The sequence below is a fragment of the Petromyzon marinus genome, chromosome 28 (assembly GCF_048934315.1).
Source record: "Petromyzon marinus isolate PM22_M1 ecotype Great Lakes invasive population chromosome 28, UKy_Petmar_22M1.pri1.0, whole genome shotgun sequence".
NCBI classification, from domain to species: Eukaryota; Metazoa; Chordata; class Hyperoartia; order Petromyzontiformes; family Petromyzontidae; genus Petromyzon; species Petromyzon marinus.
This window is the reverse complement of record NC_133694.1, coordinates 1650979-1676540: the sequence shown is the minus strand read 5'-3', so window position 1 is coordinate 1676540 and position 25562 is coordinate 1650979. Positions and strand designations below refer to the sequence as shown.

The 25562-nt window shown below is 57.9% G+C and overlaps 1 protein-coding gene across 3 annotated transcripts in view; it reads left to right on the top strand.

Annotated features, from left to right (window-relative positions):
* Window positions 1-5413: 5413 nt before the first annotated feature.
* The window catches only part of ARHGEF26 (Rho guanine nucleotide exchange factor 26), a 38352-nt gene continuing 18203 nt past the window's right edge, over window positions 5414-25562 (top strand). Inside the window, exons 1-6 of one of the 3 annotated variants that reach the window (XM_032962088.2) lie at window positions 6129-6468; window positions 13160-13266; window positions 13522-14496; window positions 19140-19191; window positions 19593-19870; window positions 20879-21039. In XM_032962088.2, coding sequence (XP_032817979.2) covers window positions 13663-14496; window positions 19140-19191; window positions 19593-19870; window positions 20879-21039 — 1325 coding nt within the window. In that variant the 5' untranslated portion in view covers window positions 6129-6468; window positions 13160-13266; window positions 13522-13662. Of the gene's footprint in view, window positions 6469-13159; window positions 13267-13521; window positions 14497-19139; window positions 19192-19592; window positions 19871-20878; window positions 21040-25562 lie in introns of all 3 variants that reach the window. The other 2 variants (XM_032962089.2, XM_032962086.2) reach the window with 2 other exon arrangements.

The window sequence follows — 25562 nt, the reverse complement described above, 5'->3', positions numbered from 1 at the left end:
CCACCAACACCGCTGAGGATTTTATGAACCCGTTTCCAGGCCACCGCCTCAAACGAGTGGCCCGTGCGGCGAGTAAAGATCGCGAGACAAAGGCGGTCCGAGCGTGGTGCTGGCCACCCACCCACCCCGAGTGTGCCGTGCCGGCCTTCATAGGCGCTACTCGCTAACAGCACTTGCCCCAACAGTCTGTTAAAGGTTATGTGGGAATTATTTGTCTTTGTGTAGCCACTGTATAGACAAAATATGCTATTATAAAAAAAAACTGCACATTATGCTGTGATAAGGTTCAACACAATACCCGTGACACTGTGTGGCCTCGAAAGGAAACATATACGGTATACTGTAAAAAAACATACGGTATACTGTAAAAACAAACGACGTTTCGGGCAATTTCCCTTCTTCACAGCTTTCAAATATAGGGGCGGGGGTGTTTGTATCGCACAACGGACGTGAAATGATATCAATAATTACCGCGAGAACGTCATCGCTCTCATGATTGTGTCGTCATCAATACCCCGCCCCACGTGAGCTACCACGTGGGGACGGGCGAGGCGAACACGTGGCCAGACGTCACCGCAGTGTCAACTCGTCACCGCTAGAGGGTGGGAGAACGCCTTCGATATAACAAAAAACTTGACGGACCAAACACGCACATTCGTCAATAGCACCATCTGTGTTTGGCATAGCAGGCAACGTTTCGGGCAATCGCCCTTTCCCAATGCGTGCCCAGCTTTTGGGTCGTGCGGGATATTTGTAGTGTGCGGACTTTCTTCAAATGCGTCAATTCACCGAATAGATTTTGGACATTCTTCCAAACCTTGAAGCTTCACTTATAAATGTGGTTCTGACGGTGGTCACTCAGGAGTGGTTACGTGTTTTTGTTGTTGTTGTTGACCTGTTGTTAAATTTGTGGGGCAAAGACCACTGTCCCGAAACGTCGACTGTCACGTGTCGTCTCTTTCAAGGCCACGCGCAGTGATTGTCGTTGTTGTTGTTGTTGACGCGTGTGTTGGAGTCGGTTGTTGGCTGTGCGTGTGCACCACTGCCCAGGCAGGCAGGCAGCAGCGTCACAAAATGAGTCGTCCGTAACCCAAAAACAACAAAACATTCCAGTATGATTATCACACCGCGCCAACAACCTGCCAACCTAAGTTCGAGTCGCGACCACGGATAACGCCAGTGGCGAGTGCTGCTGCATGAACTGCTCCTCGGCGTCACCAACCGGCGTGGTGAAGTATGGTCAAGCGGCCCTCGTGACCGACACGGCGAAGGGAGAGGTGCATCCAGCAGTAGATTGACGACGTCCTGAACATTCTAAATATTTAGAGAGCATTATGAGATCAACTAAGTCACGTGCATGATCCGGTAGGTCGGTGTGATCAGATGTGTATAACTGTGGACACTGGGATATGGGTTTGGGTGCGTCTTATAATCCGGAGAATTCTGGCAAACGCCCCAGTTCAATGTCGACACCTTTGGCTCTCCGTCGAAGCCCCGCGTTCAACTCTCGCTCAGCCGGAGGTCGCCCATTCTCCACTGCTGTACGGATGTATGCTGAACTATTTTCGCATTAGACGTAGCCAACCGTGCTAATCTGTTAATTGTCTGGGCCTCCCTTATTCCCCCTAATCCGTCCGTGCTGTTGACTCCTTTGCTCCAGTTCCTTGACCAAGCCCAATATCTACCTTTCTCTCCTCCACTGCATGTGACTGACTCCCTCTTTCTCTTCATCCATCTGTCTCTCTCTCTCTCTCTACACACAAACACATATATATAGACAATAAGCAAGCCCTCTGTCTACGTAGGGAGTCTGAAGTTGCGGCTGAATCTACTACAGACACGGAGTAAATGCGCGTTGTTCTGCTGTTGTTGCTGCTGCTGCGGCTGCGTAGCTTTGTATAAAATAAACACGCGCGTCTCCCAGAGATCGGATTCCGCTCGAGAGTAAACAGAGGAAGACACGTGGGCCACGATCTCGACTCGCGCATTCGTGCGCTCTCCAGGGGTAAATAAAGATATTCTCACGAGGTTTCGTCTCCTCCGCTGTTGCACGCGGAACGCTTTTGCATAGCCGTGAGCGCCGCATTGCGTCACGCCACATGCGTCTCATAAAAGGATACATTGTAAAGTATAAACTGTAAAGTGTAAAACGACAACTATTTGTATGTTACCAGGTAAGGCCCACTGAGTCGTGTCGCTCTTTTTCAGGAGCGACCTGGCCATCGTAAATGATAGCCCAACGAAGTTGGCTTATCGCGTGGACATTTATGGCAGCCAAAACACTGTACTCTGAACGCGTGGTGATGTTGATTCTAAGTGTGGAGGGGAAACCCAAAGGACCCGCAGAAAAAAGCCACGCGATCACGGGGAGAGAGAGTCATGCGAATTCCAAATATACAGCAGCAGGCGTCAGGGTCGGGATCGAACCCATGACCTCCTGTGTACTAGGCGAGGTAGTTAACACCTCATAGCCACCACGGTACTCTGCTTCCTCCAATCCGATCTTGCGCTCACGTCTTCCGACGCCTCCCCCCCCCCCACACGATTATCCGACGTTTCGCGCCACGTGCCAGAGAGCCTCGGGTGGGCGGGCAGTCGCCTCCTTGTCGCTCCGCGATCGCTGCCACGAGCAGGATCACCGTTCCACGTGGACCTCGCCCGTCCGTTCCTTCATTCGTGTTGATGACGCGGTCTGTACCATCATCTCACCCAGGCTGTGTTTAACCATCATACTCACTCACCCGCCCACTCACCCACCCACTGACCCACTCACTCACTCACCCACCCACTCACCCACCCACTCACCCACTCATTCACTCATTCACTCGCTCACCCACTCACCCACTCACTCATTCACTCACTCTCTCGCGCACCCACCCGCCCTCTCACCCGCTCACTCACCCATTCACTCACTCACCCACTCACTTACTCACTCACCCACTCACTCACCCGCTCACTCACTCACCCACCCACTCACCCACCCACTCACTCACCCACTCATTCACTCGCTCACCCACTCACTCACCCACCCACTCGCTCGCTCACCCACTCACTCACCCATTCACTCACTCACCCACTCACTTACTCACTCACCCGCGCACTCACCCACTCACTCACCCACCCACCCGCTCACCCACTCACTCACCCACCCACTCACTCACCCACTCACTCACCCACTCACTTACTCACTCACCCGCGCACTCACCCACTCACTCACTCACCCACCCGCTCACCCACTCACTCACCCACCCACTCACTCACCCACTCACTCACCCACTCACTTACTCACTCACCCGCGCACTCACCCACTCACTCACTCACCCACCCGCTCACCCACTCACTCACCCACCCACTCACTCACCCACCCACCAGCTCACCCACCCGCTCACCACACTGCACGTCACCGCACTTCTCTGTCTGCCTCTCCCCTCGCGCTCTGCTCCACTTTGTAAATTCCCCTCCCACCGTCATCGATTTCCCCAAGCTCTTAAAGATCACAACAACAACCTGACTCAGTTCAATAAACGCGTTCGACTCTAACCCATGCCATCTCTGATAGTGCTGTTTCTTGCCGGTCGTTTGACGTTTTGTTCCCACACCCCCCCCCCCCCTTGCGCTTAGCAACCGCGTTGTCACACACAAAATAAATAATATATAAAAACAACCAATCACAACACAGGCTCGTTACCGTAGCAACAACCCCGGCGTGACACCGGCGACCATCCCTCGTGCCCCCCCCATCCCTCGTGCCCCCCCCCATCCCTCGTGCCCCCCATCCCTCGTGCCCCCCCATCTCTCGTGCCCCCCATCCCTCGTGCCCCCCCATCTCTCGTGCCCCCCATCCCTCGTGCCCCCCCATCCCTCGTGCCCCCCATCCCTCGTGCCCCCCCATCCCTCGTGCCCTCCCCCAGTCGCCCATTGAGCCACCGAACCAGAAGGGTCGCCCCCGTCTTGTCAGGAGAAGAACCTGGAGCGGGATTCCCATCCAGGCGAGAGAGTCCCGCGAACAGGGCCCGGTGTTTATTACTCGGCACCTGTGGACAACAACAACGACAACAACAAAATAGCTTCGTGGCATCGTCGGATTCGTCTCGCCCAGTCGAGAGACGAATGTGAACGAATCCGCGCGACGAGCACGACGACTCCGAAGCGCTCTAGCGCGTCGCGCGTCCAAGCCCCGAGTTCAACTCTCGTTCAGCGGGAGGTCGCCCACTCTCCACCGCTGTATGCTGGGAACTTCTTTCGCACCGCACCTAGCCCACCGTGCTCAGTTGGCCCTTCGCTTGAGCGATATTCGTGGTGGTAGCGGCGGAAGAGCGATCGGGAGGCGACCGATCGCCCGCCCGAAAACAGAGGCGGCTCCTAGCCAGAAGCTCCCAGCGCACGCGTCTACGGGGCCGTCCATAAATGACGTCACGCACTTAGGGGTGGGGGTCAGACATTTGTGACGATGCGTGACGAGGGCGGTGGGGGGGTTGAGAAATGTGACGTCACATCAAAATGAGCAACTTTAAATAAATACAGACAACACGTTCTAATTAATTAAATATACTTTTTTATGTTTTCTCCTACAACATCAGAGTGCAGCGCCACATTAAATACGCACTACAATGACGATAGTTTAAAACGATTTGAAGCATGTTTTATTTTTTTGGGAGGGGGGTGGGGGCAGAGCTTTGTGACGTCATATTTGAGGGGGTCTCTGACTTTTTGTGACGCCGTGTGACGATGGGGGGGGGGGGTAAAACATCGTACAAAATCGCGTGACGTCATTTATGGACGGCCCCTACCGGCGGGGTGACCACCGTCACAGAGGCAGCACGCCGGGCAGCCCCTTCCCGGCCAGCGCAGGGCAAAGAGCACAAACAGCGCAGTCCACGCCGCGGCTAGAGGCGACGTCCGACGTTGCAGGACCGGCACCAGACCCCGGTCACAGATCGATGCTCGCCACCCGAGCGCGACGCTGTGCGCCGCCGATTCCCCCGGAGTGTTCCGGCACGAGCCGTGTGCCGGTGGGGCAAGTCGAGTGCACGGGGGGGGGGGGGGGTAAGTGGCCGTGGGGTTGCGTGGTGTTGCTGGTGGGGGTGGTGCCTGGTGGTAGAGGTGGTGGGTGGTAGTGGTGGGGGTGGCGCATGGTGGCGCGTAGTTTGTGGTGGGGTTGGGGGTGATGGGGGCTGGTGGTGCGTAGTTGGTGGTGGTGGTGGTAGGGGTGGTGGGGGTAGAGAGGGTGGGGGTAGGGGTGGTGGTGTGTGGTAGTGGTGGGTGGCGCGTAGTTGGTGGTGGGGTTGGGGATGGCGGGGGTGGTGGTGGCGTGTGGGGGTGGTGCGTGCTGCTGGGAACTTCTTCAGAGTAACCCGGACGGTGAAGCAGGACCTCTTAGAGGGGGGTGCAGGGTGAGGGCGAGGGGAGACCGAGCGAGACGGAGGGAGAGAGAGGGGGAGAGAGTTTGGCTCAAACACGCGTTTACCAACACGCCTCGCGTGAGTGTGTGTGGTGTGTGTCGCGTGTGGTGTGTGTCGCGTGAGTGTGGTGTGTATCGTGTGTGTGTGGTGTGTATCGTGTGTGTGTAGTGTGTGTGGTGTGTGTGTGTGTGTCGTGTGTGTGTGGTGTCTGTGTCGCGCGTGTGTGTGGTGTGTGTGTCGCGTGTGTGGTGTGTGTGCTGTGTGTGTGTCGCGTATGTGTGGTGTGTGTGGCGTGGGTGTGGTGTGTGTGGCGTGTGTGGTGTGTGTAGTGTGTGGCGCGTGTGTGTGGTGTGTGTGTCGTGTGCGTGTCGTGTGCGTGTAGTGTGTGGTGTGTGTAGTGTGTGGCGTGTGTGTAGTGTGTGGCGTGTGTGGTGTGTATGTGGCGTGTGTGTGGTGTGTGTAGTGTGTGGCGTGTGTGTGGATGCACGGGCCGAGCAGGTGAAAAGAACATGGAAAGAGTGGCAGGGATGGAGGCACGGGGAGATGGAGTGAGACACCGAGAGAGAGAGAGAGCGCGCGAGAGAGTTTGGCTGGAAGAGGCATTGATCAAGAGGAACTTCGCAATGCGTGCGTGTGCATCACAGTGGGGGTAATGCCGCGAGACGAGCAGGAGGAGGTGACGAGAGGGAGGCACAGAGAGAAAGAGAGAGAGAGGGGGGAGGCAGGGCAAGGCAAGGGGGAGAGAGAGAGGGTGGGGGAGGTTGGTTGATCGGAGGGCGCAGTTGGCAAAGACTCTCAGTGCGCGGCGGCGAGAAGCGAGAAAGCCAAAAAACAATCGGCAGATCACCTCCCCAGCGCCGGCCGCATTGGCCGTGTTGTTGTTGTACGACGTGTAGGTACAGCCTCCATCATGAGCGAGGCGAGCCGGAGGGAGTGAAGGCACGGGGAGGGAGAGACGAGGGAGCCTGTCCTGGCGTGGCGATGAAGTCGTAACGAGAGCGAGAGAGGCGGCGACACAGCCGGGGACCCTTGTGGATTGCGCAGACGCGAACCCGCTCCTGGGAGGGTGAGTCTCTCCTGCCGGTCACCACCACCACCACGTGCACCACCACCACCTCCACCACCACCACCACCTCCTCCTCCTCCTCCACCACCAGGGAATCATCACATCCCGGTCAGCACCACCACGTCCACCACCATATCCACCACCTCCACCACCACCAGGGATTCATCTGCATGCCGGTCACCACCACCACCTCTTCCTCCACCATCACGTCCACCAAAGACAGATATTTCCTTCGTATAGCCTGAACAGGCTGTAGGGGCAAGTGCTGTTAGCGAGCAGCACCTATGAAGGCCGGCACGGCACACGAGGGGGTGGGTGGCCAGCACCACGTCCGGCCACCTTTATCTCCCCAGTGGCGATGTTTACACACCGCACCAGGTACTCATTTGAGGCTGAGTCGACCCAGCGGAGGCCCATGACCGGTTCCGATAATCGTCACTGGTGTTCGCCGTGAGCGGGAATCTAACTCGGGTGGCCGGGTTCGTAGCGCAGCGCTCTAACCGCTACACTACCGCTCCCCTATCATCATCATCATCACGTCCACCACCAGCTCTACCTCCTCCTCCACTATCACGTCCACCACCACCATTACCACCAACACCACCACCACCTCCTCCACCATCACGTCCACCACCACCAAGACCAACTCCTGCACCACCACCACCACCATCACGTCCACCACCACCACCGCCGCCACCACCACTACCACGTGTCACCCGCGTGTCGTGTCGTCGCGTGCCGGGAGGGTTCCCCGTGGCCGTCTCGCGGACCCGGGCCGCCCTTCTCCCAGCGGCGGCGGTGTCGCCTCAGGCATCGCGAACCGAGAAGAATCTAAAACTTAACTCCCCCTCCAACATAACTCAATGAGCATCGGATTAATATAAAATGTATAGGGGATTGATCCGATTATATTCTCAAGCAAAACAAACTAATGATACATACTGGATAGGATTATTATCGCGAATAGCCAGTTAGTACCTCATCAGTATCCCGTCTGCATCTCTCATCTCACTCCATCTCGGTCTCTCGTATACCTACAGTACTGTATCTCTCATCTCAACTCGTAACATATCTTTCCTCTTGTCTATGCATCTCCTCTCATCTCTAGAGCTCTATCTCTTGTCCGCATCTCTTCTGCCATCTCACTGCGAGTTTAGAAACTGAAAGGGGGGGCGGAGGTAGGGGGGGCATGCCCCCCCCCCAGTGGGCCAACATCGCCACCAGATTCACCACTGCCGTCTCATCCAGGGGTTGGTGGATCACGTAGAGATTTTCTAGGCTGCGAGGTGGCCGCGAGATTGCAGCCCGGCAAGCGGGTCCCTGAGTGCTGTGGGTGTGTTCACGGTCAAAGCGGCATGCCGACAGGACCCTCCTGAGCAGGGAGTCTTGAGACTCAGTGGCGCGTGTTCGTGGCAAATGTTTTATTTCGAGTATTATCCGAGTCATGGCACTGGCGTGTCAGAGGTGTAAAAGTTACAATTCACTTCGCCTACGGTCGTTTTTTCCACGTTTTTGTGTCGTTGAAATCGCCTGACAAGTCTGATGTGGATGCCAACGTCGCATCCCCCGACTTTGCTGGGGGTGCACGCGGCTGTGTGGACAGGGCTCGCACGTGCCGAGACATCGCGAGCGCAGCGACACAGCCACGCCTGACGCAGGCGGCACTGGGTGGGGTGCCGTCCGTTCATTTGGTCGGGGCGGATATGCGACGTTGTGCTTGTAGCTATGGGACGTTGTGTATGTAGCTATGGGACGTTGTGCTTGTAGCTATGGGACGTTGTGTATGTAGCTATGGGACGTTGTGCTTGTAGCTATGGGACGTTGTGCTTGTAGCTATGGGACGTTGTGCTTGTAGCTATGGGACGTTGTGCTTGTAGCTATGAGACGTTGTGCATGTAGCTATGGGACGTTGTGCTTGTAGCTATGGGACGTTGTGTATGTAGCTATGGGACGTTGTGCATGTAGCTATGGGACGTTGTGCTTGTAGCTATGGGACGTTGTGCTTGTAGCTATGGGACGTTGTGTATGTAGCTATGGGACGTTGTCCATGTAGCTATGGGACGTTGTGCTTGTAGCTATGGGACGTTGTGCATGTAGCTATGGGACGTTGTCCATGTAGCTATGGGACGTTGTGCTTGTAGCTATGGGACGTTGTGCTTGTAGCTATGGAACGTTGTGTATGTAGCTATGGGACGTTGTGCATGTAGCTATGGGACGTTGTCCATGTAGCTATGGGACGTTGTGCTTGTAGCTATGGGACGTGGTCCATGTAGCTATGGGACGTTGTGCTTGTAGCTATGGGACGTTGTGCTTGTAGCTATGGGACGTTGTGTATGTAGCTATGAGACGTTGTGCTTGTAGCTATGGGACGTGGTCCATGTAGCTATGGGACGTTGTGTATGTAGCTATGGGACGTTGTGCTTGTAGCTATGGGACGTTGTGTATGTAGCTATGGGACGTTGTGTATGTAGCTATGGGACGTTGTGTATGTAGCTATGAGACGTTGTGCTTGTAGCTATGGGACGTTGTGTATGTAGCTATGGGACGTTGTGTATGTAGCTATGAGACGTTGTGTATGTAGCTATGGGACGTTGTGTATGTAGCTATGGGACGTTGTGTATGTAGCTATGGGACGTTGTGCTTGTAGCTATGGGACGTTGTGTATGTAGCTATGGGACGTGGTGTATGTAGCTATGGGACGTTGTGTATGTAGCTATGAGACGTTGTGTATGTAGCTATGGGACGTGGTGTATGTAGCTATGAGACGTTGTGTATGTAGCTATGAGACGTTGTGTATGTAGCTATGAGACGTTGTGTATGTAGCTATGAGACGTGGTCCATGTAGCTATGGGACGTTGTCCATGTAGCTATGGGACATGGTCCATGTAGCTATGGGACGTGGTCCATGTAGCTATGGGACGTTGTGCTTGTAGCTATGGGACGTTGTCCATGTAGCTATGGGACGTTGTGCTTGTAGCTATGGGACGTTGTGTATGTAGCTATGGGACGTTGTCCATGTAGCTATGGGACGTGGTCCATGTAGCTATGAGACGTGGTCCATGTAGTTGGATGTATTGTGATTGAGTCCGTGACGAGGTCGTAATGCACCGCTGGCTCAGTGACTCTCACAGTCCAGCAGTGCCCTGGTAAGTAACTAACTTGGGATGACATTGACACTCGCGCGCATGCACACAGTACAGCGCTTGCAACATATCTGCTGACAACCTAAGCCTAATAAAGGCGCACACGTGCTCAGTCGAGGCTGAGTCGACCTAGGGGATGGCCCAGGATCGGTTCAGATCATCGTCACTGTTTGTTGGCCGTGAGCGGGATTCGAACTCTGGCCACCCAGGTTCGTAGTGCAGCGCGCTAACCGCTCCACCACCGCTCTCCCCCACACCACCTGTTGGAGGTACGGTGGTCGCCCATCCTCGCACGATCCAGGCTCAACCCTTGCTTAGCTCAGGCAGTACTTTCTACCCACCTATACGTTGCTCGTCAATCGATGCGGCAGGCCGCTTTAGCCAGGTGTAACAGGTAAACGCCGTGACAGGTGCAACGAGGACATCGCGTGACCCGGGGCTCTTCGTTGCAAGGCCCACGGGTCACTGGTGGCGGCCGGCGGCCTTTAGGGCGACCCCTGACATGCGCCCCGCCCCCGACCATACACAAGTGGTGAAAACGCAACCCCATCGTCGTCATCATCGTCGTCATCATTGTCGTCATCGTCGTCGTCATCATCGTCGTCATTGTGCTGCCGTCAGAAACCCCCAATGGTTTCAGATGGTGGGGCGGCCCCCCTGAAAATGAGTTTTCAACTCTGGCGTAAGTCGTCATAGCTGTACCTGACAATGAGCAGCAACATAGCGATGATGATGTGGTGGTGGTGGTGTTAAAGACCGTGGTGCTGCATCGACGTGTTACGCCGGCTATAACGTGACAACTCGCCCGCTATAACGCAACAACTCGCCCGCTATAACGCGACAACTCGCCCGCTATAACGCGACAACTCGCCGGCTATAACGCGACAACTCGCCCGCTATAACGCGACCCACCGGCTATAACGCGACAACTCGCCGGCTATAACGCGACAACTCGCCCGCTATAACGCGACAACTCGCCGGCTATAACGCGACAACTCGCCCGCTATAACGCGACCCACCGGCTATAACGCGACAACTCGCCGGCTATAACGCGACAACTCGCCCGCTATAACGCGACAACTCGCCCGCTATAACGCGACAACTTGCCGGCTATAACGCGACAACTTGCCGGCTATAACGCGTGCAAGTGCAAGCGTGGGCCAGGGTGGAACGTGAGCGGAACAGTGCGTGTACAAAGAAGCACGGTCAGGGCGAGAGACAAGAGCGAGGAGCACGTGGATTATAGAGCGCACGCAAGTTCGAGACGACATCCTCCACGTTGATCTCCATCATCCAGCAGTGGATAGGCCACGGTGATGACTGCGTCACGCAGGTCCATTACGGCTGCACAGGGCAGCGCGTCGGTAATGAAACGCACGTGCATATTACGGAGTGATGAACAGTGTTGTCAAGAGCGGGGGGGGGGGGGGCTGTGTGTGCTGCATGATTCCCGAGGCAATCGGGGGGCGCTATTGGAGCAGATGTTGCGTGTTTGTGCGAGCGGGATTCCACGCGGGCGGAGTCTGTTTAGCATTAAAGATCTCCGTCGTCTGGAATGAGATAGCGTTCTTAGCCAGCCCACGCTCATTCCTTAAGACGAGCCGCTCTGTCGTACCGACCCCCCCACCCACCCACCAATCAATCTCCTTGCCTCTCTCTCCTCCTCCCCTCCCTTAGCTCATTTACACACGTAACGAAGACAAAGTCACCCCCCCCGTGTAGCCTCTAACAGGCCGTTGTTGGGGCAAGTGCTGTGCGCGAGCAGAAACTATGAAGTGCGGCACACGAGAGGGTGGGTGGCCAGCACCACGCCCGGCCGCCTTTGTCTCCCAAGCGGCGATGTTTTACCTCGTTAGCATGAGACTACACTTTAGTACGCCTGTATATTTGGAGTTTGCGTCTCTCTCTGTCCTTGTGGTCGCATCGATTTTTCTCTGCGTCCTCTGGGTTTTTGCTCATTTAGAATCAACATCACGCGCTTGGAGTATTTGGCTGCTACACATTTCCAGATGGTGATAAGCCACTTCGTTGAGCTATCATTTGTCAACATTTGTGGCCAGGTCGCTTCTGAAGAAGAGCTGTAAAGCTCAGTGGGCCTTGCACAATAGTTTTATTTAGAACTGATGCAGTTGCAGCTCGCTCGACTTACGAAAAAAAAATGCTGCGACGTTTTACAAGGTGGCTGGTTAGACGAGAGGGAAATGTCTCGACATCATAAAAACTTTTTTTTTCATCACGAGGTCCTTAAATGGATGTGCGGCAAAGCCGGCGTGGGTGCGGCGTGGGTCCAGCGTGGGTCCGGCGTGGGGCCGGCGTGGAGCCGAAGTGGGGCCGAAGTGGGGCCGGCACACAACAGCCTGGCGGGGGGGGGGGGGCGCAATTGGGGGGACGACGACGACGTTGGGACGACGCTGCCGTCGATCATGAAATCTACCGCCGTGAATTAAATTCCTGCGGGGTGATTGTTGTGTCGGTCGCAAAGCCACGCAATCGATTTTCTAGAATCTTACAGCAGAACCCCCTAACCCCCGCCCCCACTCCCAAACTCCCATTCAGGGTCAGATGTAGAGTCATTTGTGCACACCGTGGGGTCAACATAAGAAGATGACTCACGCGCAACCACAATTTAGTCATCTAGACAAGCCGCGGCGGTGGCGATTGTAGTTGGCACAGTAGGGGGCACAGCTGATGCGTCTACTAGTCATCTCAGTCAGCCCACCCACGGCACCTGCTGGGTCTGTCCCGCGACCTCGTGCACCTAGCCTGGTATAGTATGGGGGTACAGCTGGTGCATCTACCAGTCATCTCAGTCAGCCCACCCAGGGCACCTGGGGTCTGTGCCGTGACCTCCTGTGTCAGCGAGCCTTCGGCACTTCACGTGACGGCCTCAAAGTGCACCTGGCCTGGCACAGCCGCCGTGGTGACATCACCGTCACTTAGCGGCGAATGGCGGCTGTTGGTATCGGTGGTGGCCGCCTGTAAGCCCGCAGTGTGGAGGCAGTAGCGAGGGTTGTTGGATGACCACACACACAGATGTTGTTGCCTAATCTCCATCTGTCCCTTCTGTATGGGGGCACGCGTGCGTTTTATGCGGGCGCTCTGATTTACTCCCACACGTATGATCATAATAATAATAAGCAATCGCTATTTGGCTGAAAGCATCTTAATGTACAGAGGACCCTCAGAGCTCGGGAAATTCTTGAGAGCACCGGGGCACCGGCTGGCTACTGCCTTCCAACGATCCTCTTTCCTCAGCGATGCCGTTTGCATGGACGACGACGACACTGAACACGACGCTCAAACGCCGAATGAAAACAACTTGAGATTAAAATGCGGATATCGGCGCATCTTGGTAGCGCGTGCGAATAACTCAGACGGCACGAAACGCGACGAGTCCCGGGCGCAGTATGGCTTCTCAGTTGGGTGAGGGATTCTCGCCCGCGCTCCGCACGTCGCCTGCACGGCGCGTAGTTTCTTGTTTCGGACAGTGTGCTGCTGTCCGCTAGCGAGTGGCGATCTCAAGTTCCCGCTTGTTTTGTCTCCTCCAGATGCCCCGGGAGGCGCGGTTTAAGTGATGCACGACGACGGTGACGTGAGTCCTGGGACGCTGCGAGTCACGGGTCACGCCGAGGGAGATGCCGCTTTGACGCAAAGGGTCAGCGCGCTGGGCTCGCAATCCGGCTGGGTCACCGGTTCGATTCCCCTTCTCTCGGCGCGGCAGCTTGAATCACCCCACCCCCCACCTCGGTCCAGCCAGTGAGGGATGATGAGCTGAGTCAACCCCACCCGCAACCAGGGTGTCAACTTGCAACCTTCTGATTGCGAGCCGCGTGCTCTCCCTTTGACAGGCGTCAAAGGGGCAACGTGAGAATACCGACCACCGCGTGTGTTTTCTCTCCTGCCGTGCCAGGGAGTCCCGAGGCAGGGCTGCCTCGCCATCCAAGCGAGAGAGAGAGAGAGGAGGGCGAGGAGGTGGCCGTGCTGTGGAGTTCCCCGACCACTGCCTCTCACCATGACCTTGGCCTAGCTCTCCGCTGCGTAGACATCGAACATGGAGCGCAGCAACGACGTCGACCTGTCGCAGCTCCACATCTCCCCCAAGTGGAACTCCCCGCACGGCCGCCACCGCTCGCAGTCTCTGCTCTCCTCCTCCTCCTCCGCCAGCGCCTGTGGCGGCAGCGTCGTCAGCAGCAGCAGCGGCAGCGAGTCGCCCACGTCGCCCGGCACCCCCGTGGAGACGGACCCCGCCGACGCGGCGCCCCTCGCCCGGTCCCCCTCGCGCGCGACCCCCCGGCCGCCGGCCTCGGGCTGCTCCCCGCTCGCCGGTCCCGCGCCGGCACTCAACGGCGCCGCGCCGAGGTGCCGCGGCGCCTCCGCCGCGCGGCCGACCTCCGGCCTGCGCGGCGGCCCTCTCGAGTTCGACGTCGACTCGGTGGTGCTCAGCACCGACAGCGCCGCGGCGCGGAAGCTGGGCACCGCGCAGGTCATCCCCAAGGGGCTGGCGGCCGGGAAGCCCGCCGGGGCCAACGCGTTCGCGCGCCGGGGCCTGAGCCACCACCGGAGCCTGCAGGCGGTCGACCGGCGCGAGCGCCGGACGCGCAGCCTCCTCTTCGCGGAAGCGGCGCCCTCGGCGTCGGACGATGAGGGCGCCGCCTCGGCGGGAGACGCCGAGGCGGCGCCGGCGGAGGAGCCGGGCTCGCGCCGCCCGGACGACGGCGCCGGTGGCGGTGCCGTCGGCGACGTCGGGGGCCTCCAGCGGGGCCTTCGCTCCACGTCGTACCGCCGCGCCGTCTCGTCAGCCTCTGCGGGCGGGAAGGCCTCGGCCGAGGGCAAGGTCGGGTGGCTCAAGCCGCTGGGAGAGGACGCGGCCCACTCGCCCGCCAAGGTGAGGCCGCGTGCGTTCGTGCGTGCGTGCGTGTGTGAGTGTGTGCGTGTGTGCGTGCGTGTGTGCGTGCGTGTGTGCGTGTGTGTGTGAGTGTGTGCGTGTGTGCGTGCGTGCGTGTGTGCGTGTGTGTGTGAGTGTGTGCATGTGTGCGTGCGTGCGTGGTCGACGCACTCAACTCGTGTTGACGACTCGATCAACCAGACTCGGTGTCGTCTCATCCCATCCTCCGTGTTCAATCTCAACCACACTGCAAGTCACAACACGACAACAACAACCGCTCTTCACCACTAAGTGGCAGTGAGGTCACCACGGCGCCTGTGCCAGGCTAGGTGCACTTTGAGGCCACGTGAAGTGTCGAAGGCCCGCTGGCCGGAGGCCACCAGACAGACCCAGGTGCCACAGGTCGACTGAGATCACTGGCAGATGCACCACCTGTGCCCCCTACTGTGCAAACTTGCTGTATTTTAGCCACCCGGCTCTCTGATCGTTGTTGTGAGCATCGCTCCTCTGCCGTCTGTTGTTGCTGGAGGGCGACTGCCTCCAACTGCCCAGTAGCGTCCTGCACGAGCCTCCTCCATGGAGGCCGTTCTTGATACCGCTGGTACCAGTCATCAGCAAGTCCACTCAGCTTCACATCTTTCTGTACCACATTAGTCCATCTCTTCTCTAGCCCGTGCCTTACCTGTTTAGCCCCATCTATCCGGCCAAACTAAGGCTGTTTGGGCATGCGGTGGCTGGACACGCGGTCACAACAACACACTCACTCGCTCCGCCGCTCACCGCACTGCAGGTCACAGCAACACACTCACTCTCCAACTCACTCACCCGCAACACTGCAGGTGACAGCACTTTCTGGATAACCTCCCGTCGTCTCTTTTCCCCGAAGCTCTTCACGACACCAACCTTTCTCAATTCAGGAAACTGTGTTCGACTCCCCATCTAGTACGGTGACTAGCGCCGATTGCCGCAGTCGAATTTCGCTCAACAGAATTTGCGGCTCCCTTAACTGCTCGTGCTCTCCAGCTTGTATTGCAAAATAAAAATAAAAATTAGCAATTCTACAGAAGCAGGCAATGCCAGCCGAGCATTAACAGCCGCAGGTTACAGATTCACAAACCCGACAATATCAATCGCGACCAGAAAATCAGGTCCACTCGCACCGCCCCCGCTGTGCCTCGCGATCACCGCGTCTCCCCGCTGCACCCACGGCATGCTGGGACGGTGAACACCGATTAAGGCCTCCAAGCTCCGGCTGGGGCGGCACGGCGTTCCAGACGGCCGTTTGCCAAAGCCCAGTGGGGAAACTCGCCCCGCGTGCCCAACAGCCCCGTGCCGTCGGGGTCCGGGCCACGATGTCCGACGTTTCGCATGTCGCGTGCTGGGGGCTTCTTCGGGAACTGACCCGAGCGCCGGGCGAGGACTCGGAGAGAGCTCTCCGCCGTGCGTGAGAGGGGACGAGAGGGTACGGGAGGGCGAGGGTACGAGAGGGTACGGGGACTTACCGTCGTGCTCTATCTCCCGGCGTGGCAGTTGACACGAGGGTGCCAGTTTCTCAAATCTCCCCCTGCCCCACACCTCTGTCATAGCCAGCGGCAGAGAGGACTACACCGCAGCCTACGCTCGGCAGGCTCGCGTGTCGTGGTGGGGTCAACTGTGGGAATCTCCCACACGTCCCGACACGCCTAGCCACCGTGGAAGCGTCGGGACAAAATACCCTCCGCAGAGGGGTTCTCTCTGGGGACCGCCGTTCTGCAGCGGGTGGTCACGAGCAGGCAATTGGAGTGCTGCGCCTTTACCTTCCTGCCCAGCGGCTTGACTCCCCTTGTCCCACTGACAGCGCCTGAGCATTGTTGTCGGGTGTCGCAATCGCAGGGAACGGTGTTAAGGGGTGGGTAGGGGGTGGGTAGGGGGTGGGTAGGAGGTGGGTAGGGGATGGGTAGGTGATGGGTAGGGGGTGGGTAGGGGGTGGGTAGGTGATGGGTAGGGGGTGGGTAGGGGATGGGTAGGGGGTGGGTAGGGGATGGGTAGGTGATGGGTAGGGGGTGGGTAGGGGGTGGGTAGGGGGTGGGTAGGGGATGGGTAGGGGATGGGTAGGGGGTGGGTAGGGGGTGGGTAGGTGATGGGTAGGGGGTGGGTAGGGGGTGGGTAGGAGGTGGGTAGGGGATGGGTAGGTGATGGGTAGGGGGTGGGTAGGGGGTGGGTAGGTGATGGGTAGGGGGTGGGTAGGGGATGGGTAGGGGATGGGTAGGGGATGGGTAGGGGATGGGTAGGTGATGGGTAGGGGGTGGGTAGGGGGTGGGTAGGGGATGGGTAGGGGATGGGTAGGTGATGGGTAGGGGGTGGGTAGGGGATGGGTAGGGGGTGGGTAGGGGATGGGTAGGTGATGGGTAGGGGGTGGGTAGGGGGTGGGTAGGGGATGGGTAGGGGATGGGTAGAGGTTGTTTGGTGGGTGGGTAGAGGGTGGGTAGGGGGTGGGTAGGGTGTGAGTAGGGGGTGGGTAGGGGGTGGGTAGGGGGTGGGTAGAGGGTGGGTAGGGGGTGGGTAGGGGGTGGGTAGAGGGTAGGGAGGGGGTGGGTAGGGGGTGGGTAGAGGGTGGGTAGGGGGTGGGTAGGGGGTGGGTAGGGGGTGGGTAGGGGGTAGGTAGAGGGTGGGTAGGGGGTGGGTAGGGGGTCGGTAGGGGGTGAGTTGAGGGTGGGTAGGGGGTGGGTAGGGGGTGGGTAGGGGGTGGGTAGGGGTGGGTAGGGGGTGGGTAGGGGGTGGGTAGGGGGTGGTTAGGGGTGGTTAGGGGTGGTTAGGGGGTGGGTAGGGGGTGGGTAGGGGGTGGGTAGGGGGTGGTTAAGGTAAAGGAGCCACAACACAAACCAAGCCGCCGCGTGCCCCATCACGTGATGCCACATGAGTGGGAACAAACCCACGCGTCATCGTCGCCGCCGCCATCATCATCATCATCGTCGTCATCATCATCGTCGTCATCGTCGTCGTCAACATGATCCACACCCCACCCGTCAGTCGATCGCAAAAATAAAACTCATGGTTACGTACGAACACAAACGAGTGATTTGCGCGGTCTTCATCCAGCAGTGGATTGATCATGGCTGCTAACACTGATAGTGTTATTCATGAAGGATCTTTTGTTTTTTCCCCATCCACCCCCCACCGACTGCCAGAATACTGCAGGCCACGTGCCAGCCGCAGAGTATCTATTTAGACCTGAGGAATCCGATGAGCCATCAAGCTCTTTGCCACGGGTGTCCAGTGCAAGCCGGGCGCTCGAGATTGGCACAGAATAACAGCAGCGGCCAAAGTGAAGTTGAAACGTTCACGAGTCCATGAAGCTCGGAGCCACACACGCAGACGTTGCCACCCACTTCCGCCGAGGTTCATTACCCAGAGCCACGCGCCTGTCATTGCAAAGAGAAGCAAACGCCTCAGGGCCCCCGTAGCTCAAGGGGCACTGGGAATCACAGTAAATATGCAAACTTCGTGCCAAGTTGTCAACGTTTTTTTGCTCGGGCTGTTCAACGCGACCGAATTTGCTGACGAACCAAACCGATGTCGCCAGTGTGACGTGGCCAATCGATTTGATTGGCTGTCGTCGTCATCATAAAGTACTGCCCGTAATTTTGGGGCTATTTTTGTCGTTAGATCGCTTCAATGTAAACGTGTCGCTGAAACCCGCCGACACCCGAAACAGCCAATTGGTAAGGTTTGTCACGTGAACAAAACGGGCCGATTCGCTACTAGTTCAGCACACCGATTGTGTGTTGGACAGTAAACCCACAACAACATTTCCAATTCGAGTACCGTGTGACGTGAGCATTGCAGTAAATCTAAAATATTAAATGGAAAAAAATGTTTCGCTCATGATTATTAATGACGTGGGTGCTCCACGTGGAGTGACGTCACCCGCTGATGATTATTGATGACAGCGTTACGGAGTTGGCGTGACATCAGGGTTCTGGCTTTTCACGTGTGAAGAATATTATATAATAATAATATATCGGTCGCGAAAGCCTACGTGTTAGATAAAACACTACGCGACCATCTCATCCAAACAACAACAACAACATTGTAAGTTTTGATTTAAAGCTTTCGTGACTGCAGTAATTCATATTCTTAGCTCTTTCGGTAAAGTCACGTTGAAGGGAAACAATAAAATAATAAAATATATATAAAACAATAAAAATTCTCACGACGTTTCGACCATAACACAAACGGTCGTCATCAGGTGTGTCGATGACGACCGTTTGTGTTATGGTCGAAACGTCGTGAGAATTTTTATTGTTTTATATATATTTTATTATTGTATTCTTTCCCTTCAATGTAACATTGTAAGTGTTGCGGATTTGCTCTCCAACACACAACTGGTGTGCTGTACTAGCATGGAATTGGCATGTTCTGTTAATGGGACAAAACTTACTAATTGACTGTGTCGGGTGGTGGGGGGGTATAACGACACGTTTATATATTTATGCAATCTAACCCCCCAAAACCCTCTATTATGGATGATATTGGTCGCGAAAGCCGTCTACCCCGTCTTAAACTGACTAAATCCCCCAAGACGAATCGTGAACATTTGGTCGGGGGGAAAAGCCGGCGGCGTTAAATGTCGAAAAATTAATGTTCGCGATTTACTTTTGCAGGCAAGCGACTCGAAGAAACTTTCGCTGAAGAAGTCACACACGTTTGAGGAGTGTAAGTAGCCGCGGGCCGGTGGCCCAGCCGGGGCGGACGGTGCTGGTGCGCGGACGGGAGAATCACGGCTGCCTATCCATCTTGACGCTCGGAACACCCCGATTGGCAGCGCACACACCGACTGTCGCACGTGACGAACGCACCCTTAGCCCCGCCCCTTGGCCCTGCTTGGCCCCCGCTCCACGTTCGGACGTCTTCCCGCGAAGCCGGCGTTTCGCGGTTCGGTGTTCCGGCTCTGGCTCTGGCTCTGGCTCATTATCCGGTGGGAAGATCCCAGCCGTGCCACGCCGGCCTCGCGCCTGCTCGGCCCGTAGCGCCAGCCGGTAAAGAGTCTCCGACCCTCTACCTCCCCCGACTCCCCCCCCCCCGCCCCCTCCCGCCACACCTCCCGCCCGGCGCAGGCGCGGACACGGTGCTGTACCAGCAGTTCCGCGAGCGAGGGCTCGACGGTGGGGCCGCGGACGAGGACGGCGGCCCCCCGGGGTCCCCCGAGCAGGGGGGGGGCCCTTCGCCGACGGCGGTGGGCTCGTCCTGCCCGCTGCCGGCCGCCGCCGTTGACTCGGACCCCAGCATCGTGCCCACGTACAGACCCCAGCGGGTGATGTGGAGTCAGCTGCCCGAGGTCGGGGACTCGGGCGTCCTGGAGAGGCTCTCCTCGGAGGAAAGGAAGAGGCAGGAGGTGAACCAGCAGGCCCGAGGCTCGATGTATTTCGATGCACGCACACACACACACACAGACGCACACACAAAGACAAAGATCCCCCGTATAGCCTTAACAGACTGTAGGGGCAAGTGCTGTTAGCGAGCACCACCTATGAAGGCCGGAACGGTACACGAGGGGGTGGGTGGCCAGCACCATTGCCCGACCGTCTTTGTTTCCCCAGTGGCGATGTTTACACACTGCACCAGGTACTCATTTGAGGCTGAGTCGAGCTAGGGGAGGCCCGGGACCGGTTCAGATAATCGTCACTGGTGTTGGTCGTGAGCGGGGAATCGATCTCGGGTTGCCCGGGTTTCGTAGCGCAGCGAAGCGCTAACCGCTGCGCTGCGCCACCGCTCTCTCCACACGCACGCGCACACACACGTAGTGCCAGGGTGGAGCGTTACGGTGACGGTCGGGATTAGTTGAATTGGTGCGGGGTTTGTTTCGGGTTGAACCGGTCCTGGGCCTCCTCTTCGGTAGACTCAGCTTTCAAAGGAGCAGCTGGTGTGGTGTGTAGTAAACATCGGCGGCACGGGAGAGACAAAGGCGGCCGGGCGTGAGCCACTCCACGCTCTTGTGTGCCGCGACGGCCTTCATTAGTGCTACTCCCTTGCAGTATTTAAAAAAGACTATATTAAAAAAATGGTTTTATTTTACCAGGTAAGGCCCACTGAGCTATATAGCTAAAAAGCTATTTTACAGAAGCGACCTGGCCACAAATGGTAGGTCAACGAGATGGCTTATCGCGTAGAAACATATAACAGTAGCCAAATACTCTGAACGCATTTTGATTCTAAATGTGGAGGGAAAATTCAGAGGGTTACCCAAAGAAAAATCCACGCGGACATGGGGAGATACCCACACTCCAAATATACAGCAGGCGTCGGGGTCGGGATCGAACCGACGGCCTCCTGCATACGAGGCGGTGTGTTGAGGCTACACGGGGGATGTTTGTCTCTGTGTGCATGCGTGGGCACGTGGAAGGCGATGTTCGAGATCATCACGTCAGAGCACTCGTACCTGCACAGCCTGGAAGTGCTAATCCGCGTGTTCCTGGAGTCGGCCGACCTCCGCATCACTATGACCAAGACGGAGCAGCACCACCTCTTCTCTAACATCACCGACGTGCGCGACGCCAGCCGCCGGTACGCTACCGCCACCACCGCCACCACCGCAACCACCGCCACCACCGCAACCACCACAACCGCCACCTCCAAGTCACGCTGGACGCGCCGCGAGGCCGCGTTCTGTGCAGAACCGCATCTCCGGCGAGCGATCGCCGGCTCCCTCGCACCAAGCTACGCACGCACGCATCAACCCACGCACCCACGCACGCACCCACCCACGCACGCACGTACTCACCCACGCACCCACCTGCGCACGCACCTACCCACGCACGCACCCACTCACCCACATACGCACGCATCAACCCATGCAAGCACCCACCCTCGCACACACCCACGCACCCACGCACTCACCCACGCATGCACGCACCCACGCATCCACCCACCCACGCATGCATGTACTCACCCACGCACGCATGTACTCACCCACGCACCCACCCACCCACGCACGCACCCACTCACCCACACACGCACGCATCAACCCATGCAAGCACCCACCCACCCACGCACCCACCCACGCACCCACCCACGCACGCACCCACCCACGCACGCACCCACTCACCCACGCATCAACCCATGCAAGCACTCACCCACGCATCCATGGATGCACCCACCCACGCACGCACCCACCCATGCACGCACCCACCCACGCACGTACTCACCCACCCACGCACGCACCCACTCACCCACGCACGCACGTACTCACCCACGCACGCACTCACCCACCCACGCACGCACCCACTCACCCACGCACACACGTACTCACCCACGCACTCACCCACCCATGCACCCACTCACCCACCCACCCACCCATGCAGGCTCCCAGCCACGCACGCACCCCATCATGTACTCTTGCTTCCCTGGCGCGCAATCCAGGAGGGCAAAGTTCCCCGTGGGGGCCTCGTGTGGACACGGCCACCTGCCAGCGGTGACAAAGGCCCCTTTGTCGCGCACCGGCGCCGTTTCGTAAAACCGGCGCCGTTGATATTGAAAGAGTGAAGGAAAGTTGCCCACATATTTATTTTATTTTCAACGCAGCTGCTTGAGCGCAGGCCCCAAAAGCCCAACGTGTCGGGCAGCAGTCAACCAAAAGAACTGGGCAAGGTTATTGCAGTAAGGGCTTGGGGGGAGAGAGACGACGGCGATGATGATGATGGTGGTGATGATGGTGGCAGGAGGGAATTACAAAGTGAAGCGGTGCCAGGATGGAAGCGGGAAGGGAAGTGATTTGACCTTCAGTGCAGTGAGTGGGTGAGTGAGTGGGTGAGTGAGAGGGTGGGTGAGTGAGTTGTTGTGACCTGCGGTCTGGTGATGGATGTGGGGAGGAGAGAGCAGCGGCTGGATTAAGGAGAGGGGGGGTTGAGAAGTGAAGCTCCTGTAGGGTGGAGCGACGTTCTTGCGGAGATGACGACTCCCATGGTGTCACGCAGCCCCTCCGCTAGTGTGATGGTGCCGGAGTTTGGGATTGGCCACGCCACTCCAGCTGGGGACGACGCGCCCTGGCCTCGAGTCGAGACGCGGGTGGGCGGGCAGGCCGGGGGGCGGTGCGTGACTCGTAAGCGTGTCACGTGGCCCCGTCAGGTTCTTGAGCATGTCACGTGGCCCCGTGAGGTTCTTGAGCATGTCACGTGGCCCCGTCAGGTTCTTGAGCGTGTCACGTGGCCCCGTCAGGTTCTTGAGCATGTCACGTTGCCCCGTGAGGTTCTTGAGCGTGTCACGTGGCCCCGTCAGGTTCTTGAGCGTGTCACGTGGCCCCGTGAGGTTCTTGAGCATGTCACGTGGCCCCGTCAGGTTCTTGAGCGTGTCACGTGGCCCCGTGAGGTTCTTGAGCATGTCACGTGGCCCCGTCAGGTTCTTGAGCATGTCACGTGGCCCCGTGAGGTTCTTGAGCATGTCACGTGGCCCCGTCAGGTTCTTGAGCGTGTCACGTGGCCCCGTCAGGTTCTTGAGCATGTCACGTTGCCCCGTGAGGTTCTTGAGCGTGTCACGTGGCCCCGTCAGGTTCTTGAGCGTGTCACGTGGCCCCGTGAGGTTCTTGAGCATGTCACGTGGCCCCGTCAGGTTCTTGAGCGTGTCACGTGGCCCCGTGAGGTTCTTGAGCATGTCACGTGGCCCCATCAGGTTCTTGAGCGTGTCACGTGGCCCCGTCAGGTTCTTGAGCATGTCACGTTGCCCCGTGAGGTTCTTGAGCGTGTCACGTGGCCCCGTCAGGTTCTTGAGCGTGTCACGTGGCCCTGTCAGGTTCTTGAGCATGTCACGTGGCCTCGTCAGGTTCTTGAGCATGTCACGTGGCCCTGTCAGGTTCTTGAGCATGTCACGTGGCCCTGTCAGGTTCTTGAGCATGTCACGTGGCCTCGTCAGGTTCTTGAGCATGTCACGTGGCCCTGTCAGGTTCTTGAGCATGTCACGTGGCCTCGTCAGGTTCTTGAGCGTGTCACGTGGCCCTGTCAGGTTCTTGAGCGTGTCACGTGGCCCTGTCAGGTTCTTAAGCATGTCACGTGGCCCCGTCAGGTTCTTGAGCATGTCACGTGGCCCCGTCAGGTTCTTGAGCATGTCACGTGGCCCCGTCAGATTCTTAAGCATGTCACGTGGCCCCGTGAGGTTCTTGAGCGTGTCACGTGGCCCCGTGAGGTTCTTAAGCATGTCACGTGGCCCCGTGAGGTTCTTGAGCATGTCACGTGGCCCCGTCAGGTTCTTGAGCATGTCACGTGGCCCCGTCAGGTTCTTGAGCATGTCACGTGGCCCCGTGAGGTTCTTGAGCGTGTCACGTGGCCCCGTCAGGTTCTTGAGCGTGTCACGTGGCCCTGTCAGGTTCTTGAGCATGTCACGTGGCCTCATCAGGTTCTTGAGCGTGTCACGTGGCCCTGTCAGGTTCTTGAGCATGTCACGTGGCCTCGTCAGGTTATTGAGCGTGTCACGTGGCCCTGTCAGGTTCTTGAGCGTGTCACGTGGCCCTGTCAGGTTCTTAAGCATGTCACGTGGCCCCGTCAGGTTCTTGAGCATGTCACGTGGCCCCGTCAGGTTCTTGAGCATGTCACGTGGCCCCGTCAGATTCTTAAGCATGTCACGTGGCCCCGTGATGTTCTTGAGCGTGTCACGTGGCCCCGTCAGGTTCTTGAGCGTGTCACGTGGCCCGTCAGGTTCTTGAGCATGTCACGTGGCCCTGTTAGGTTCTTGAGCATGTCACGTGGCCCCGTGAGGTTCTTAAGCATGTCACGTAGCCCCGTGAGGTTCTTGAGCATGTCACGTGGCCCCGTGAGGTTCTTGAGCATGTCACGTGGCCCCGTCAGGTTCTTGAGCGTGTCACGTGGCCCCCTCAGGTTCTTGAGCATGTCACGTGGCCCCGTGAGGTTCTTGAGCGTGTCACGTGGCCCCGTCAGGTTCTTGAGCATGTCACGTGGCCCTGTCAGGTTCTTGAGCATGTCACGTGGCCTCGTCAGGTTCTTGAGCATGTCACGTGGCCCTGTCAGGTTCTTGAGCATGTCACGTGGCCCTGTCAGGTTCTTGAGCATGTCACGTGGCCTCGTCAGGTTCTTGAGCGTGTCACGTGGCCTCGTCAGGTTCTTGAGCGTGTCACGTGGCCCTGTCAGGTTCTTGAGCGTGTCACGTGGCCCTGTCAGGTTCTTAAGCATGTCACGTGGCCCCGTGAGGTTCTTGAGCATGTCACGTGGCCCCGTCAGATTCTTAAGCATGTCACGTGGCCCCGTGAGGTTCTTGAGCGTGTCACGTGGCCCCGTCAGGTTCTTGAGCGTGTCACGTGGCTCTGTCAGGTTCTTGAGCATGTCACGTGGCCCTGTCAGGTTCTTGAGCATGTCGCGTGGCCCTGTCAGGTTCTTGAGCGTGTCACGTGGCCCCGTCAGGTTTTTGAGCGTGTCGCGTGGCCCTGTCAGGTTCTTAAGTGTGTCACGTGGCCCCGTCAGGTTCTTGAGCATGTCACGTGGCCCCGTCAGGTTCTTAAGTGTGTCACGTGGCCCCGTCAGGTTCTTGAGCATGTCACGTGGCCCCGTCAGGTTCTTAAGTGTGTCACGTGGCCCCGTCAGGTTCTTGAGCATGTCACGTGGCCCTGTCAGGTTCTTGAGCGTGTCACGTGGCCCCGTCAGGTTTTTGAGCGTGTCGCGTGGCCCTGTCAGGTTCTTAAGTGTGTCACGTGGCCCCGTCAGGTTCTTGAGCATGTCACGTGGCCCCGTCAGGTTCTTAAGTGTGTCACGTGGCCCCGTCAGGTTCTTGAGCATGTCGCGTGGCCCTGTCAGGTTCTTGAGCGTGTCACGTGGCCCCGTCAGGTTTTTGAGCGTGTCGCGTGGCCCTGTCAGGTTCTTAAGTGTGTCACGTGGCCCCGTCAGGTTCTTGAGCGTGTCACGTGGCTCTGTCAGGTTCTTGAGCATGTCACGTGGCCCTGTCAGGTTCTTGAGCATGTCGCGTGGCCCTGTCAGGTTCTTGAGCGTGTCACGTGGCCCCGTCAGGTTTTTGAGCGTGTCGCGTGGCCCTGTCAGGTTCTTAAGTGTGTCACGTGGCCCCGTCAGGTTCTTGAGCATGTCACGTGGCCC